Consider the following 12,321-nt stretch of genomic DNA (forward strand, 5'->3'; position numbering starts at 1 on the left):
GTATGTACACTATATATCACATGGCTGTTATATATCACATCCCTGTACACTGTATATTACATGTATGTACACTATATTACATGGCTGTACAGTATTATCCTATATATCACATGGCTGTACACTATATATTACATGGCCGTTCTATACTGCATGTATGTACACTATATATCACATGGCAGTTATATATCATATCCCTGTACACTATACATTACATGGCTGTAATGTAATAATAATAATAAACTTTATTTGTATAGCGCCAACATATTCCGCAGCGCTTACATAGACAGGGGGAACAGAAAGACAAAAGTACAAACATTACAGAACCGCGGTTACATAGTAATCAGTTGATGGAAACAATAGGGGTGAGGGTCCTGCTCCAACGAGCTTACATACTACGAATAGTGGGGTGATACAGAAGGTAAAGGGGCTGGAGATGTGCGCGGTATGGCGGGGTGGAGATGGGCACGGTATGGCGAGGTGGAGATGTGCCCGGTATGGGGGGTGGAGAGTGAGCGATGTTATACACATAGACAATGGTCAGACAATAAGCCGTGTGATGGCAGAATCAGTATGACTGCAGGGGGGGTTTATGATGGCTAGCAGGGATTGCAGTCAGTGGGTCAGGGAGCATGTTATCAGGCGGAGTACAGAGGGGTTTGTTTAGGGAATTCGGTATGCCTCCCTGAAGAGGTGCGTTTTTAGAGCACACCTGAAGTTCTGCGAGTCCTGGATTGCCCGGATAGCCTTTGGTAGTGCGTTCCAGAGGACCGGTGCTGCTCTGGAGAAGTCTTGGAGGCGGGAATGAGAAGTTCGAATTAAAGGGGCGCTCAGTCTGGTTTCATTAGCAGAGCAGAGAGCCCGGGCTGGTTGATGGATTGAGATGAGGGAGGCGATATAGGGGGGCGCTGCACTGTGGATGAGGGATACAATATAGGGTGGCGCTGCATTGTGGATGAGGGAGGCAATATAGGGGGGCGCTGCGCTGTGGAGGGCTTTGTGGATTAGGGTAGTAAGTTTAAATTGAATTCTGTATTTAATGGGCAGCCAGTGCAGTGACCGGCACAGGGCAGAGGCCTCCGAGTAGCGGCTGGACAGGAAGATGAGCCTGGCTGCCGCATTCAGGATGGATTGGAGAGGGTAGAGTCTGGTGCAGGGGAGGCCGATCAGCAACGAGTTGCAATAATCCAGCCGGGAGTGGATGAGGGCAACAATAAGCGTTTTTAGCGTGTCTACAGTGAGAAAAGAGCGGATTCTTGTGATGTTCTTGAGGTGCAGCTGACATGTTCGGGCCAGAGATTGGCTGTAGGGGGCAAAAGAGAGATCAGAGTCAAATATGACCCCAAGGCAGCGGGCGTGCTGGGAGTTATGGTGCCACACACTGAGATGGAGATGTCAGGAGGAGGTCGGTTAGTGGAGGGTGGAAATACCAGCGGGTCCGTTTTAGAGAGGCTTAGTTTTAGGTAGAGAGGACATGGTGTTAGAGACAGCGGACAGACAGTTAGTGATGTTTTGGAGGAAAGTTGCAGAGATGTCACGGGAAGAGGTGTATAGCTGGGTGTCGTCAGCATAGAGGGGGTATTGGAGGCCAAATCTCCTGATGTATGTACACTATATATCACATGGCTGTTATATATTACATCTCTGTACACTATATATTACATGTATGTACACTAGATATTACATGGCTGTACAGTATTATCCTATATATCACATGGCTGTACACTATATATTACATGGCCGTTCTATACTGCATGTATGTACACTATATATCACATGACTGTTATATATCATATCCCTGTACACTATATATTACATGGCTGTAACCTATACATTACATGTCTATACACTATATATCACATGGTTGTACACTATATATTACATGGCTGTACAGTATTCTATATATCACATGGCAGTTATATACTACATGTATGTACACTATATATCACATGGCTGTTATATACTACATCCCTGTACACTATATATTACATGTATGTACACTATATATTACATGGCTGTAAAGTATCATTCCTATATATCACATGGCCGTTATATACTGCATGTATGTACACTATATATCACATAGCTGTTATATATCACATCCCTGTACACTGTATATTACATGACTGTACACTATATATTACATGTATGTACACTATATTACATGGCTGTACAGTATTATCCTATATATCACATGGCTGTACACTATATATTACATGGCCGTTCTATACTGCATGTATGTACACTATATATCACATGGCTGTTATATATCACATCCCTGTACATTGTATATTACATGACTGTACACTATATATTACATGTATGTACACTATATTACATGGCTGTACAGTATTATCCTATATATCACATGGCTGTACACTATATATTACATGGCCGTTCTATACTGCATGTATGTACACTATTTATCACATGGCAGTTATATATCATATCCCTGTACACTATACATTACATGGCTGTACACTATATACTGCCCCCCTGTACGCTATCTATATACTGCCTCCCTGTACGCTATCTATAAACTGCCTCCCTGTACGCTATCTATATACTGGCTCCCTGTATGCTATCTATATACTGCCTCCCTGTACGCTATCTATATACTACCTCCCCGTACACTATCTATATACTGGCTCCCCGTACACTATCTATATACTGCCTCCCTGTAAACTATCTATATACTGCCCCCCTGTACACCATCTATATACTGCCTCCCTTTACACTATCTATATACTGCCTCCCTGTACACTATCTGTATACTGCCTCCCAGTACACCATCTATATACTGCCTCCCTGTACACTATATACTGCCTCCCTGTACACTATATACTGCCTCCCTGTACACTATCTATATACCGCCTCCCTGTACACTATCTATATACCGCCTCCCTGTACACTATCTATATACTGCCCCCCTGTACACCATCTATATACTGCCCCCCTGTACACCATCTATATACTGCCCCCCTGTACACCATCTATATACTGCCCCCCTGTACACCATCTATATACTGCCCCCCTGTACACCATCTATATACTGCCCCCCTGTACACCATCTATATACTGCCCCCCTGTACACCATCTATATACTGCCCCCCTGTACACCATCTATATACTGCCCCCCTGTACACCATCTATATACTGCCCCCCTGTACACCATCTATATACTGCCCCCCTGTACACCATCTATATACTGCCCCCCTGTACACCATCTATATACTGCCCCCCTGTACACCATCTATATACTGCCCCCCTGTACACCATCTATATACTGCCCCCCTGTACACCATCTATATACTGCCCCCCTGTACACCATCTATATACTGCCTCCCTGTACACTATCTATATACTGCCTCCCTGTACACCACCTATATACTGCCCCCCCCCTGTACACTATCTATATACTGCCTTCCTGTACACCATCTATATACTGCCCCCCTGTACACCATCTATATACTGCCTCCCTGTACACCATCTATATACTGCCTCCCTGTACACCATCTATATACTGCCTCCCTGTACACCATCTATATACTGCCTCCCTGTACACCATCTATATACTGCCCCCCTGTACACTATCTATATACTGCCCCCCTGTACTATCTATATACTGCCCCCCTGTACTATCTATATACTGCCCCCCTGTACACCATCTATATACTGCCTCCCTGTACTATCTATATACTGCCCCCCTGTACACCATCTATATACTGCCTCCCTGTACTATCTATATACTGCCCCCTGTACACTATCTATATACTGCCTCCCTGTACACTATCTATATACTGCCCCCCTGTACACTATCTATATACTGCCTCCCTGTACTATCTATATACTGCCCCCCTGTACACTATCTATATACTGCCCCCCTGTACACTATCTATATACTGCCCCCCTGTACACTATCTATATACTGCCCCCCTGTACACTATCTATATACTGCCCCCCTGTACACTATCTATATACTGCCCCCCTGTACACTATCTATATACTGCCCCCCTGTACACTATCTATATACTGCCCCCCTGTACACTATCTATATACTGCCCCCCTGTACACCATCTATATACTGCCCCCCTGTACACTATCTATATACTGCCCCCCTGTACACCATCTATATACTGCCTCCCTGTACTCCGTATCTCGCGGGGCAGCGGCCTGTTATCAGCTCCTCGGGGCGGGGGGAGCTGCTGTGGTTTCTCCTGTATGGAGAGCTGAGGCCGCCGGTTGTTATGCTGCTTCTCCCGGGACTGCTCCTCCGCCGGGCCCCGGTGCTGCGGCCTGGACTCCGCGGCCTGTGTGTGCGGACTGATCTGCTGCAGCGTGTACGAGAGGTCGGGGCTCTGCGGCCTGCTGCTCCCAGCCTCCTGCCGGCCATGGCTGCCCGGACCTACGCATCACAGGTCGGTGTAACATCCCGTCAGCAGCTGGCGACCCCTGACAGCGGGAGGGTGGAGGGCCACGTGAGGGGCCTGACAGGAGGAGGGCAGGGGGAACCCTAACAGGGGGAGAGCGGAGGGTCATATGAGGGGCCTGACAGGAGGAGGGCAGGGGGAACCCTGACAGCGGTAGGGTGGAGGGCCATGTGAGGGGCCTGACAGGAGGAGGGCAGGAGGTTATGTGAAGGGGGAACCCTAACAGGAGGAGGGCAGGGGGTTATGTGAGGGGGGAACCCTAACAGGGGGAGACCTGGGGGTTATGTGAGGCGGGGATCCTAACAGGGGGAGAGCAGTGGGTCATATGAGGGGCCTGACAGGAGGAGGGCAGGAGGTTATGTGAAGGGGGAACCCTAACAGGAGGAGAGCGGAGGGTCATATGAGAGGCCTGACAGGAGGAGGGCAGGAGGTTATGTGAAGGGGGAACCCTAACAGGGGGAGAGCGGAGGGTCATATGAGGGGCCTGACAGGAGGAGGGCAGGGGGTTATGTGAAGGGGGAACACTAACAGGAGGAGGGCAGGGGGTTATGTGAGGGGCCTGACAGGAGGAGGGCAGGGGGTTATGTGAAGGGGGAACCCTAACAGGGGGAGAGCTGGGGGTCATATGAGGGGCCTGACAGGAGGAGGGCAGGGGGTTATGTGAAGGGGGAACCCTAACAGGGGGAGAGCTGGGGGTCATATGAGGGGCCTGACAAGAGGAGGGCAGGGGATTATGTGACGGGGGGAACCCTAACAGGGGAAGAGCAGAGGGTCATATGAGGGGCCTGACAGGAGGAGAGCTGGGGTACTCATATGAGGGGCCTGACAGGAGGAGAGCTGGGGGGTTATGTGAGGGGGGGGCTGACAGGAGGGGGGATATGTGAGGGGGGCCCTGACAGGAGGGGAGTTATGTGAGGGGGAAGGGAGCCCTGACAGGAGGAGAGCGGAGGGTCATATGAGGGGCCTGACAGGAGGGAGGTTATGTGAGGGGAGGGGGGATATGAGGGGCCTGACAGGAGGAGGGCACGGGGTTATGTGACGGGGAACCCTAACAGGGGAAGAGCGGAGGGTCATATGAGGGGCCTGACAGGAGGAGGGCAGGGGGTTATGTGAAGGGGGAACCCTAACAGGGGAAGAGCGGAGGGTCATATGAGGGGCCTGACAGGAGGAGGGCAGGGGGTTATGTGAAGGGGGAACCCTAACAGGGGAAGAGCGGAGGGTTATATGAGGGGCCTGACAGGAGGAGGGCAGGGGGTTATGTGAAGGGGGAACCCTAACAGGGGAAGAGCGGACGGTTATATGATGGGCCTGACAGGAGGAGGGCAGGGGGTTATGTGAAGGGGGAACCCTAACAGGGGAAGAGTGGACGGTTATATGAGGGGCCTGACAGGAGGAGGGCAGGGGGTTATGTGAAGGGGGAACCCTAACAGGGGAAGAGCGGAGGGTTATATGAGGGGCCTGACAGGAGGAGAGCGTGAGGGGTTATGTGAGGGGGGCTGACAGGAGGAGAGCTGGGGGTCATATGAGGGGGGCTGACAGGAGGAGAGCTGGGGGTCATATGAGGGGCCTGACAGGAGGAGAGCGTGGGGGGTTATGTGAGGGGGCCTGGCAGGAGGAGAGCTGGGGGTTATGTGAGGGGTGGCCTGACAGGAGGAGAGCTGGGGGTTATGTGAGGGGTGGCCTGACAGGAGGAGAGCTGGGGGTTATGTGAGGGGGGGCCTGACAGGAGGGGGGATATGTGACGGGGTGCCCTGACAGGAGGGGGGATATGTGAGGGGGTGCCCTGACAAGAGGGGGGATATGTGAGGGGGGGGGGGCTGACAGGAGGGGAGTTATGTGAGGGGGAAGGGAGCCCTGACAGGAGGAGAGCGGAGGGTCATATGAGGGGCCTGACAGGAGGGGGGTTATGTGAGGGGGGGGGCCTGACAGGAGGGGGGTTATGTGAGGGGGGGGGGGGTGACAGGAGGGGGGATATTTGAGGGGAGGCCCTCTCAGGAGGGGAGCCCTGTCAGGAGGAGAGCGTGGGGGTTATATGAGGGGGGGCCCTGACAGGAGGGGATGGGGTTATGTGAGGGGGGGCCTGACAGGAGGAGAGCAGGGGGTGATGTGGGGGGGGGCTGACAGGAGGAGAGCAGAGGGTCATATGAGGGGCCTGACAGGAGGAGGGCAGGGGGTTATGTGAAGGGGGAACCCCAACAGGGGAAGAGCAGAGGGTCATATGAGGGGCCTGACAGGAGGAGAGCGTGGAGGGCTATGTGAGGGGCCTGACAGGAGGAGGGCAGGGAGTTATGTGAAGGGGGAACCCTAACAGGGGGAGAGCAGAGGGTCATATGAGGGGCCTAACAGGGGGAGAGCAGAGGGTCATATGAGGGGCCTGACAGGAAGAGAGCGGAGGGTCATATGAGGGGCCTGACAGGAGGAGAGCGTGGGGGGTTATGTGAGGGGGGGCCTAACAGGAGGAGAGCAGAGGGTCATATGAGGGGCCAGACAGGAGGGGGGTTATGTGAGGGGGGGGGCTGACGGGGGGGGATATGTGAGGGGGGGCCCTGACAGGAGGGGAGTTATGTGAGGGGGAAGGGAACCTGACAGGAGGAGAGCGGAGGGTCATATGAGGGGCCTGACAGGAGGGGGGTTATGTGAGGGGGGGCCCTGACAGGAGGGGGGTTATGTGAGGGGGGGGCCCTGACGGGAGGGGGGATATTTGAGGGGAGGCCCTCTCAGGAGGGGAGCCCTGACAGGGGGAGAGCGGAGGATCATATGAGGGGGCCTGTCAGGAGGAGAGCGTGGGGGTTATATGAGGGGGGGCCCTGACAGGAGGGGATGGGGTTATGTGAGGGGGGGCCTGACAGGAGGAGAGCAAGGGGTGATGTGAGGGTGGGGGCTGACAGGAGGAGAGCGGAGGGTCATATGAGGGGCCTGTCAGGAGGAGAGCGTGGGGGTTATGTGAGGGGGGGGCCTGACAGGAGTAGAGCACGGGTCATATGAGGGAGGGGGGCCTGACAGCAGGAGAGTGGAGGGTCATATGAGGGGCCTAACAGGAGGAGAGTGGGAGGGCGGCTATGTTGGGGAGGGGGGGCCTGACAGGAGGAGAGCAGTGGATGATGTGAGGGGGGCCTGACAGGGAGGAGAGCAGGAGGGTTGTGTGAGAGGGGCGTGGCCTGACAGGAGAGCTAGGGCGATTATGTGATGGGGGGGCCTGACAGGGGAAGATGGGGGGGGGGGGGGGGGTCGGTGATGTGAGGAGGAGCCCTGACAGGAGGAGAGCGGGATGGGGGTTTATGTGAGGGCCCTGACAGGGGGGGGGGGGTATGTGAGGGTCGGCCCTGACAGGAGGAGAGCAGGAGGGTTATGTGAGGAGCCTGACAAGAGGAAAGCCAAAGGGTTATATGAGGAGCCTGACGGGAGGATTGCGGGGTGGGGGTTATGTAAGGGGCTTGATAAGAGGAAAGGAGTTATTAGGCCAGATAAGGGAAAGGGGGGATATGTGAGGGGGGGCCCTGACAGGAGGAGAGCGGAGGGCTATGTTAAAGGAGGAGGGGCTGACAGGAGGAGAGCGGAGGGCTATGTTAAAGGAGGGGGGGCCTGACAGGAGGAGAGCGGAGGGCTATGTTAAAGGAGGGGGGCCTGACAGGAGGAGAGCGGAGGGCTATGTTAAAGGAGGGGGGGCCTGACAGGAGGAGAGCGGAGGGCTATGTTAAAGGAGGGGGGGCCTGACAGGAGGAGAGCGGAGGGCTATGTTAAAAGAGGGGGGCCTGACAGGAGGAGAGCGGGGGCGATTATGTGATGGGGGGGCCTGACAGGGGAGAGCAGGAGGGTTATGTAAGGAGCCTGACCGGAGGAGAGCGGAGGGTTGTTAGAGGGGGGGTCCCTGACAGGAGGAGAGCGGAGGGTTATGTTAGAGGGGGGGTCCCTGACCGGAGGAGAGCGGAGGGTTATGTTAGAGGGGGGGTCCCTGACAGGAGGAGTGGAGGCGATTATGTGATGGGGGGCCTGGCGGGAAGAATGGGTTGTTATGTTAGAGGGGGCCCTGACAGGAGGAGAGCGGGGGGTTATTTCAGGGGGAGGGCCCTGACAGAGGAGAGTGGAGGGGGGGGGTTGATTTGAGGGGCCCAACCGGAGGAGAGCAGGGGTTTTTTGAGGGGGGCGGGGGGGGGGCCTGACAGGAGGAGAGGGGGGGGGTGGAGGGTGATGTGAGTGGGGCCCTAATAAGAGAAGAGCAGGAGGTTATGTGAGGGGCCGACAGAGGAGAGCAGGGGGTTATTTGAGGCAGGGGGCCCTGACAGGAGGACAGCAGAGGGTTATGTGAGGGGGCGTCCTGACAGGAGGAGAGCGGAGGGACGGTTCTGACAGGAGGGGGGCGGGGGGGGGGCTGCAGACCGGATGGTGATGTCCTCATCCATTAGGGCCTGTTCACATGTATCTTCTGTATTACATGTTTTACGGACGCCTCGCGCCGCGGCGATTTGTATCGGTGTGCTCGGGCGGCCGGTTTTCCCGCAGTCGGCCGCAGTGTGGTTGGTGTTGCGGACCGCCATCTCCCATTGGGGTTCATGTATAACCGCCGCCCTGCGGTTGTAGACGCGCTCGCTGCGGTTCTCTGCATGCTGTCAGGTGACATCCGTCCGTCCGTCCGTCCGTCCGTCCGTCCGTCTGGCTGTTTTTTGTTTTTACACATATGAAGAATGCGGTGAATGCCGATGCGCAAAATCAGCAGCATGCGACCAAAACCGCGCCTAATGCGCCCGCAGACACGCAGGGAGATGGTGCCATAGATATATATATTTTTGTCATGGTCCCGTCCGTAATACCCGTCTCATCTTTCGGGGTCTGGCGTGGTGACTGCAGTTGCTCCCCAGTATTAGCAGCCACCCCCTCCCCCACCCGTATCACCCGTCTCCCTCCGGGTGGCTCCTGTTATCTGCGGAGACCAGAGACGCCCTGCATGCCGGACAGGGAAGCGATAAATGGTTGTTATGGCCGCCTGTTCCTCTGCTCTGATTGGTCCGTTGTTCTCGCTTTCTCTGCAGGGCGCTGGCGATCCGACGGGCGTCTCCACGGATGACGACAAGCAGAAACTGGGAAAGACGCAGCAGCTGAAGCGCGTCTTCAAGGAGTACGGCGGCGTGGCGGTGGCGTTCCACGTGGGCATCTCGCTGGTGTCGCTGGGCGTGTTCTATGCGCTGGTCTCCAGGTGAGCGGATCCTCCGGCGCCGGCGGACACCTTGTGGATTTGGGTCATATTCAGCCGCTCTGGGAAAGCTGGGTGGTGACCAACATGACCGCCGCTACAGCAACGGAAGAGCGAGTCTGCCCGGCCGCACTGTTCAGGGGTCCCGGAAAGCTGGATTCTGGCAGCTCGCTACTAATGCTCCTAGTCAGGAAAGCTGGGTGGAGACCCCCATGCGAGCCGTTACGGCAGCCATATTGGTTGTCACCCAGCTTTTCCTGAGCTTTAGGGATTTCTTATATTTTAGGCAGTGATGGACTTTAGCTGCACCAACTGGTCGTACATTGGGGGGACTTGCCATTCAGGAAACTAGGAAAGCCGGGGGCTGTCATATGTGACTTATGATAGCCGCCATCCTGCCACTCGGCTTTCCTAGTCCTGAATGACGTCATTAGCGAATCTCGCAGCCCTTCCTCATGGAGATTCGCCATTCAGGACTCCGGTAAAGTAAAATACACCGACGGGAGCGCAAAACACACAACAATCCGCTTACATAGGAGTGAATCCGGGTTGAGGTCAGTTTCACTCGCGAATATGAAGCCGTTCCTTCGGATGGCGTCGCGCACACGAGCTCCTTGGGACCTTTACTCTAGTAGGCGTCCATCCATGGCCTACTAGAGTAAAGGTTGAGCGGCGTACGTGGTGTGTCAGGAAGGTCACTCAGCTTTCCTAGAGTCCGAAGCAGCAAATCTCGATCTGCAGGAGTCCGGAAGAGTTGGGTGACCGCTGTCTATGTACAGCAGAATCACGCAGGGCAATACCGAGAATAGGGTTCTCCGATAGCCACTGGCAGCCATATTGATTGTCACCCAACTTTCCCAGAGTCCTGAATGGCACTTGTGACAAAAGCTCTCTCCTCTGTAGAGCTGGTGACATCCGCAGTGGCAGCAGTATCAACCTCTGCACTGGTTGCCACCCAGCTTTCCCTGATCTAGATAAGTTGTACGTCTGTGTTGTGCGCCTGAGCCACCCTCTCACCATCTTGTTTCTCCTCCGCAGCGGCCTGGACGTCCCATCGCTGCTCCTCAAGGTCGGCTTCAGTGAAGCTCTGGTCCAGTCCAAGCTGGCGTCCGGCACCAGCACCTTCGTATTGGCGTACGCCGTTCATAAACTGTTCGCGCCCGTGCGGATCAGCATCACGGTGGTGTCTGTCCCCTTCCTCGTCAGGTACTTCAGGAGGATCGGCTTCTTCAAGCCTCCGGCGTAAAGGACTGCGTCCAACCAGGTGACCCGCGGGCCGCGGCCACCATGATAACCCGCGTCTCAGGAAGGTTGCACTAGAATCACCTTAGTTATAATGTATTAACCCTTTAGAAACACTGGAAGAAGGCTGCAGTCATCAATGGGTTAAACCTGAAGATCGGGCAGTAATCTCCTCTTACTCCAGTCACATCCAAAGCTGCATGAAAAATTCTCCTGCGCAGCCCTTCATCCTCCCAACCCACCTGGGAGCTGTAAGCAGCCCGGTGGTGGGCTGTGGCTGTATGCCCTACATCTCCCACAATGCAGTGCGGTGACCCTCCACAAACCCTGAAGCAGCAAAAAATAAAATTGGGTGTATTTACTTAGAATGCCATTTCTTGCCCCGGTCTCTGTAATCTTTGCGCCCTGGTGAGTGCGACAAATGTGCTAGGAGGTGGGCACTGCCGTGCGACAGACTGGGGTTTATGCCCGCTATAAACTGGCCGAGGTCGTAGATTCAATTTACACCGGTGTGTGGCTTCAGTTAGAGTAGATGCGACGGAGCGCCGTGCCCCCTAATGCCGCGGATATGACAGACCACCGCGCCCCGCTATTGTTGCACCCCCCTAGTGCCGCGGATGTGACAGACCACCGCGCCCCGCTATTGCTGCACTCCCTAGTGCCGCAGATATGACAGACCACCGCGCCCCGCTATTGTTGCACCCGCCTAGTGCCGTGGATGTGACAGACCACCGCGCCCCGCTATTGCTGCACTCCCTAGTGCCGCAGATATGACAGACCACCGCGCCCCGCTATTGCTGCACCCCCTAATGCCGCGGATATGACAGACCACCGCGCCCCGCTATTGTTGCACCCCCTAATCCTGCGGATATGACAGACCACCGCGCCCCGCTATTGCTGCACTCCCTAGTGCCGCAGATATGACAGACCACCGCGCCCCGCTATTGTTGCACCCCCCTAGTGCCGTGGATGTGACAGACCACCGCGCCCCGCTATTGTTGCACCCCCCTAGTGCCATGGATGTGACAGACCACCGCGCCCCGCTATTGCTGCACTCCCTAGTGCCGCAGATATGACAGACCACCGCGCCCCGCTATTGCTGCACCCCCTAATGCCGCGGATATGACAGACCACCACGCCCCGCTATTGTTGCACCCCCTAGTGCTCCGAATGTGACAGACCACCGCGCCCCGCTAGTGCTGGGTCGCATTCACATAAAGAAAAGTGGGTGGGGTCTTGTCTAACCAAACCAAAAAGTTGCCATTTTGACACTTGCACCAAAATTGCAACTTTTTCTGTCGCAGTGTCAGACTCCTGTGCCACGTAGTTCATTAGGGCGGACGCGCACATGGCGGGTTTTCCTGCCATGTGTGAGGCCACCGTTGGGTCAGCTGCACCCTTGCCATGTGTGCGAGTTGCGCCCGAGCAGATCGGCTGCAGCTGGCGTCGGATTGCCCGCACTGC

At 55.2% G+C, this 12,321-nt stretch overlaps 1 protein-coding gene across 1 annotated transcript; it reads left to right on the top strand.

Annotated features, from left to right (window-relative positions):
* The first annotated feature begins 4,156 nt into the window (after positions 1 to 4,156).
* On the top strand, positions 4,157 to 11,225 carry FAM210B (family with sequence similarity 210 member B). Its single transcript, XM_066586026.1, has 3 exons — positions 4,157 to 4,415; positions 9,455 to 9,618; positions 10,654 to 11,225. The coding sequence occupies exons 1-3, from the start codon at positions 4,245 to 4,247 to the stop codon at positions 10,859 to 10,861; spliced, it is 543 nt and encodes a 180-aa protein (XP_066442123.1). The 5' UTR covers positions 4,157 to 4,244; the 3' UTR covers positions 10,862 to 11,225.
* Positions 11,226 to 12,321: the final 1,096 nt, after the last annotated feature.

Source organism: Eleutherodactylus coqui, chromosome 13 (assembly GCF_035609145.1).
Source record: "Eleutherodactylus coqui strain aEleCoq1 chromosome 13, aEleCoq1.hap1, whole genome shotgun sequence".
In the NCBI taxonomy this organism is placed as follows: domain Eukaryota; kingdom Metazoa; phylum Chordata; class Amphibia; order Anura; family Eleutherodactylidae; genus Eleutherodactylus; species Eleutherodactylus coqui.

Bases quoted from the DNA above. Each gene is read 5' to 3' on its own strand.
- FAM210B (XM_066586026.1), top strand. From the start codon at position 4,245: ATGCTGCTTCTCCCGGGACTGCTCCTCCGCCGGGCCCCGGTGCTGCGG. The intron at 4,416-9,454 runs GTCGGTGTAACA...CTTTCTCTGCAG, and splicing joins CCCGGACCTACGCATCACAG to GGCGCTGGCGATCCGACGGG. The intron at 9,619-10,653 runs GTGAGCGGATCC...TCTCCTCCGCAG, and splicing joins TTCTATGCGCTGGTCTCCAG to CGGCCTGGACGTCCCATCGC.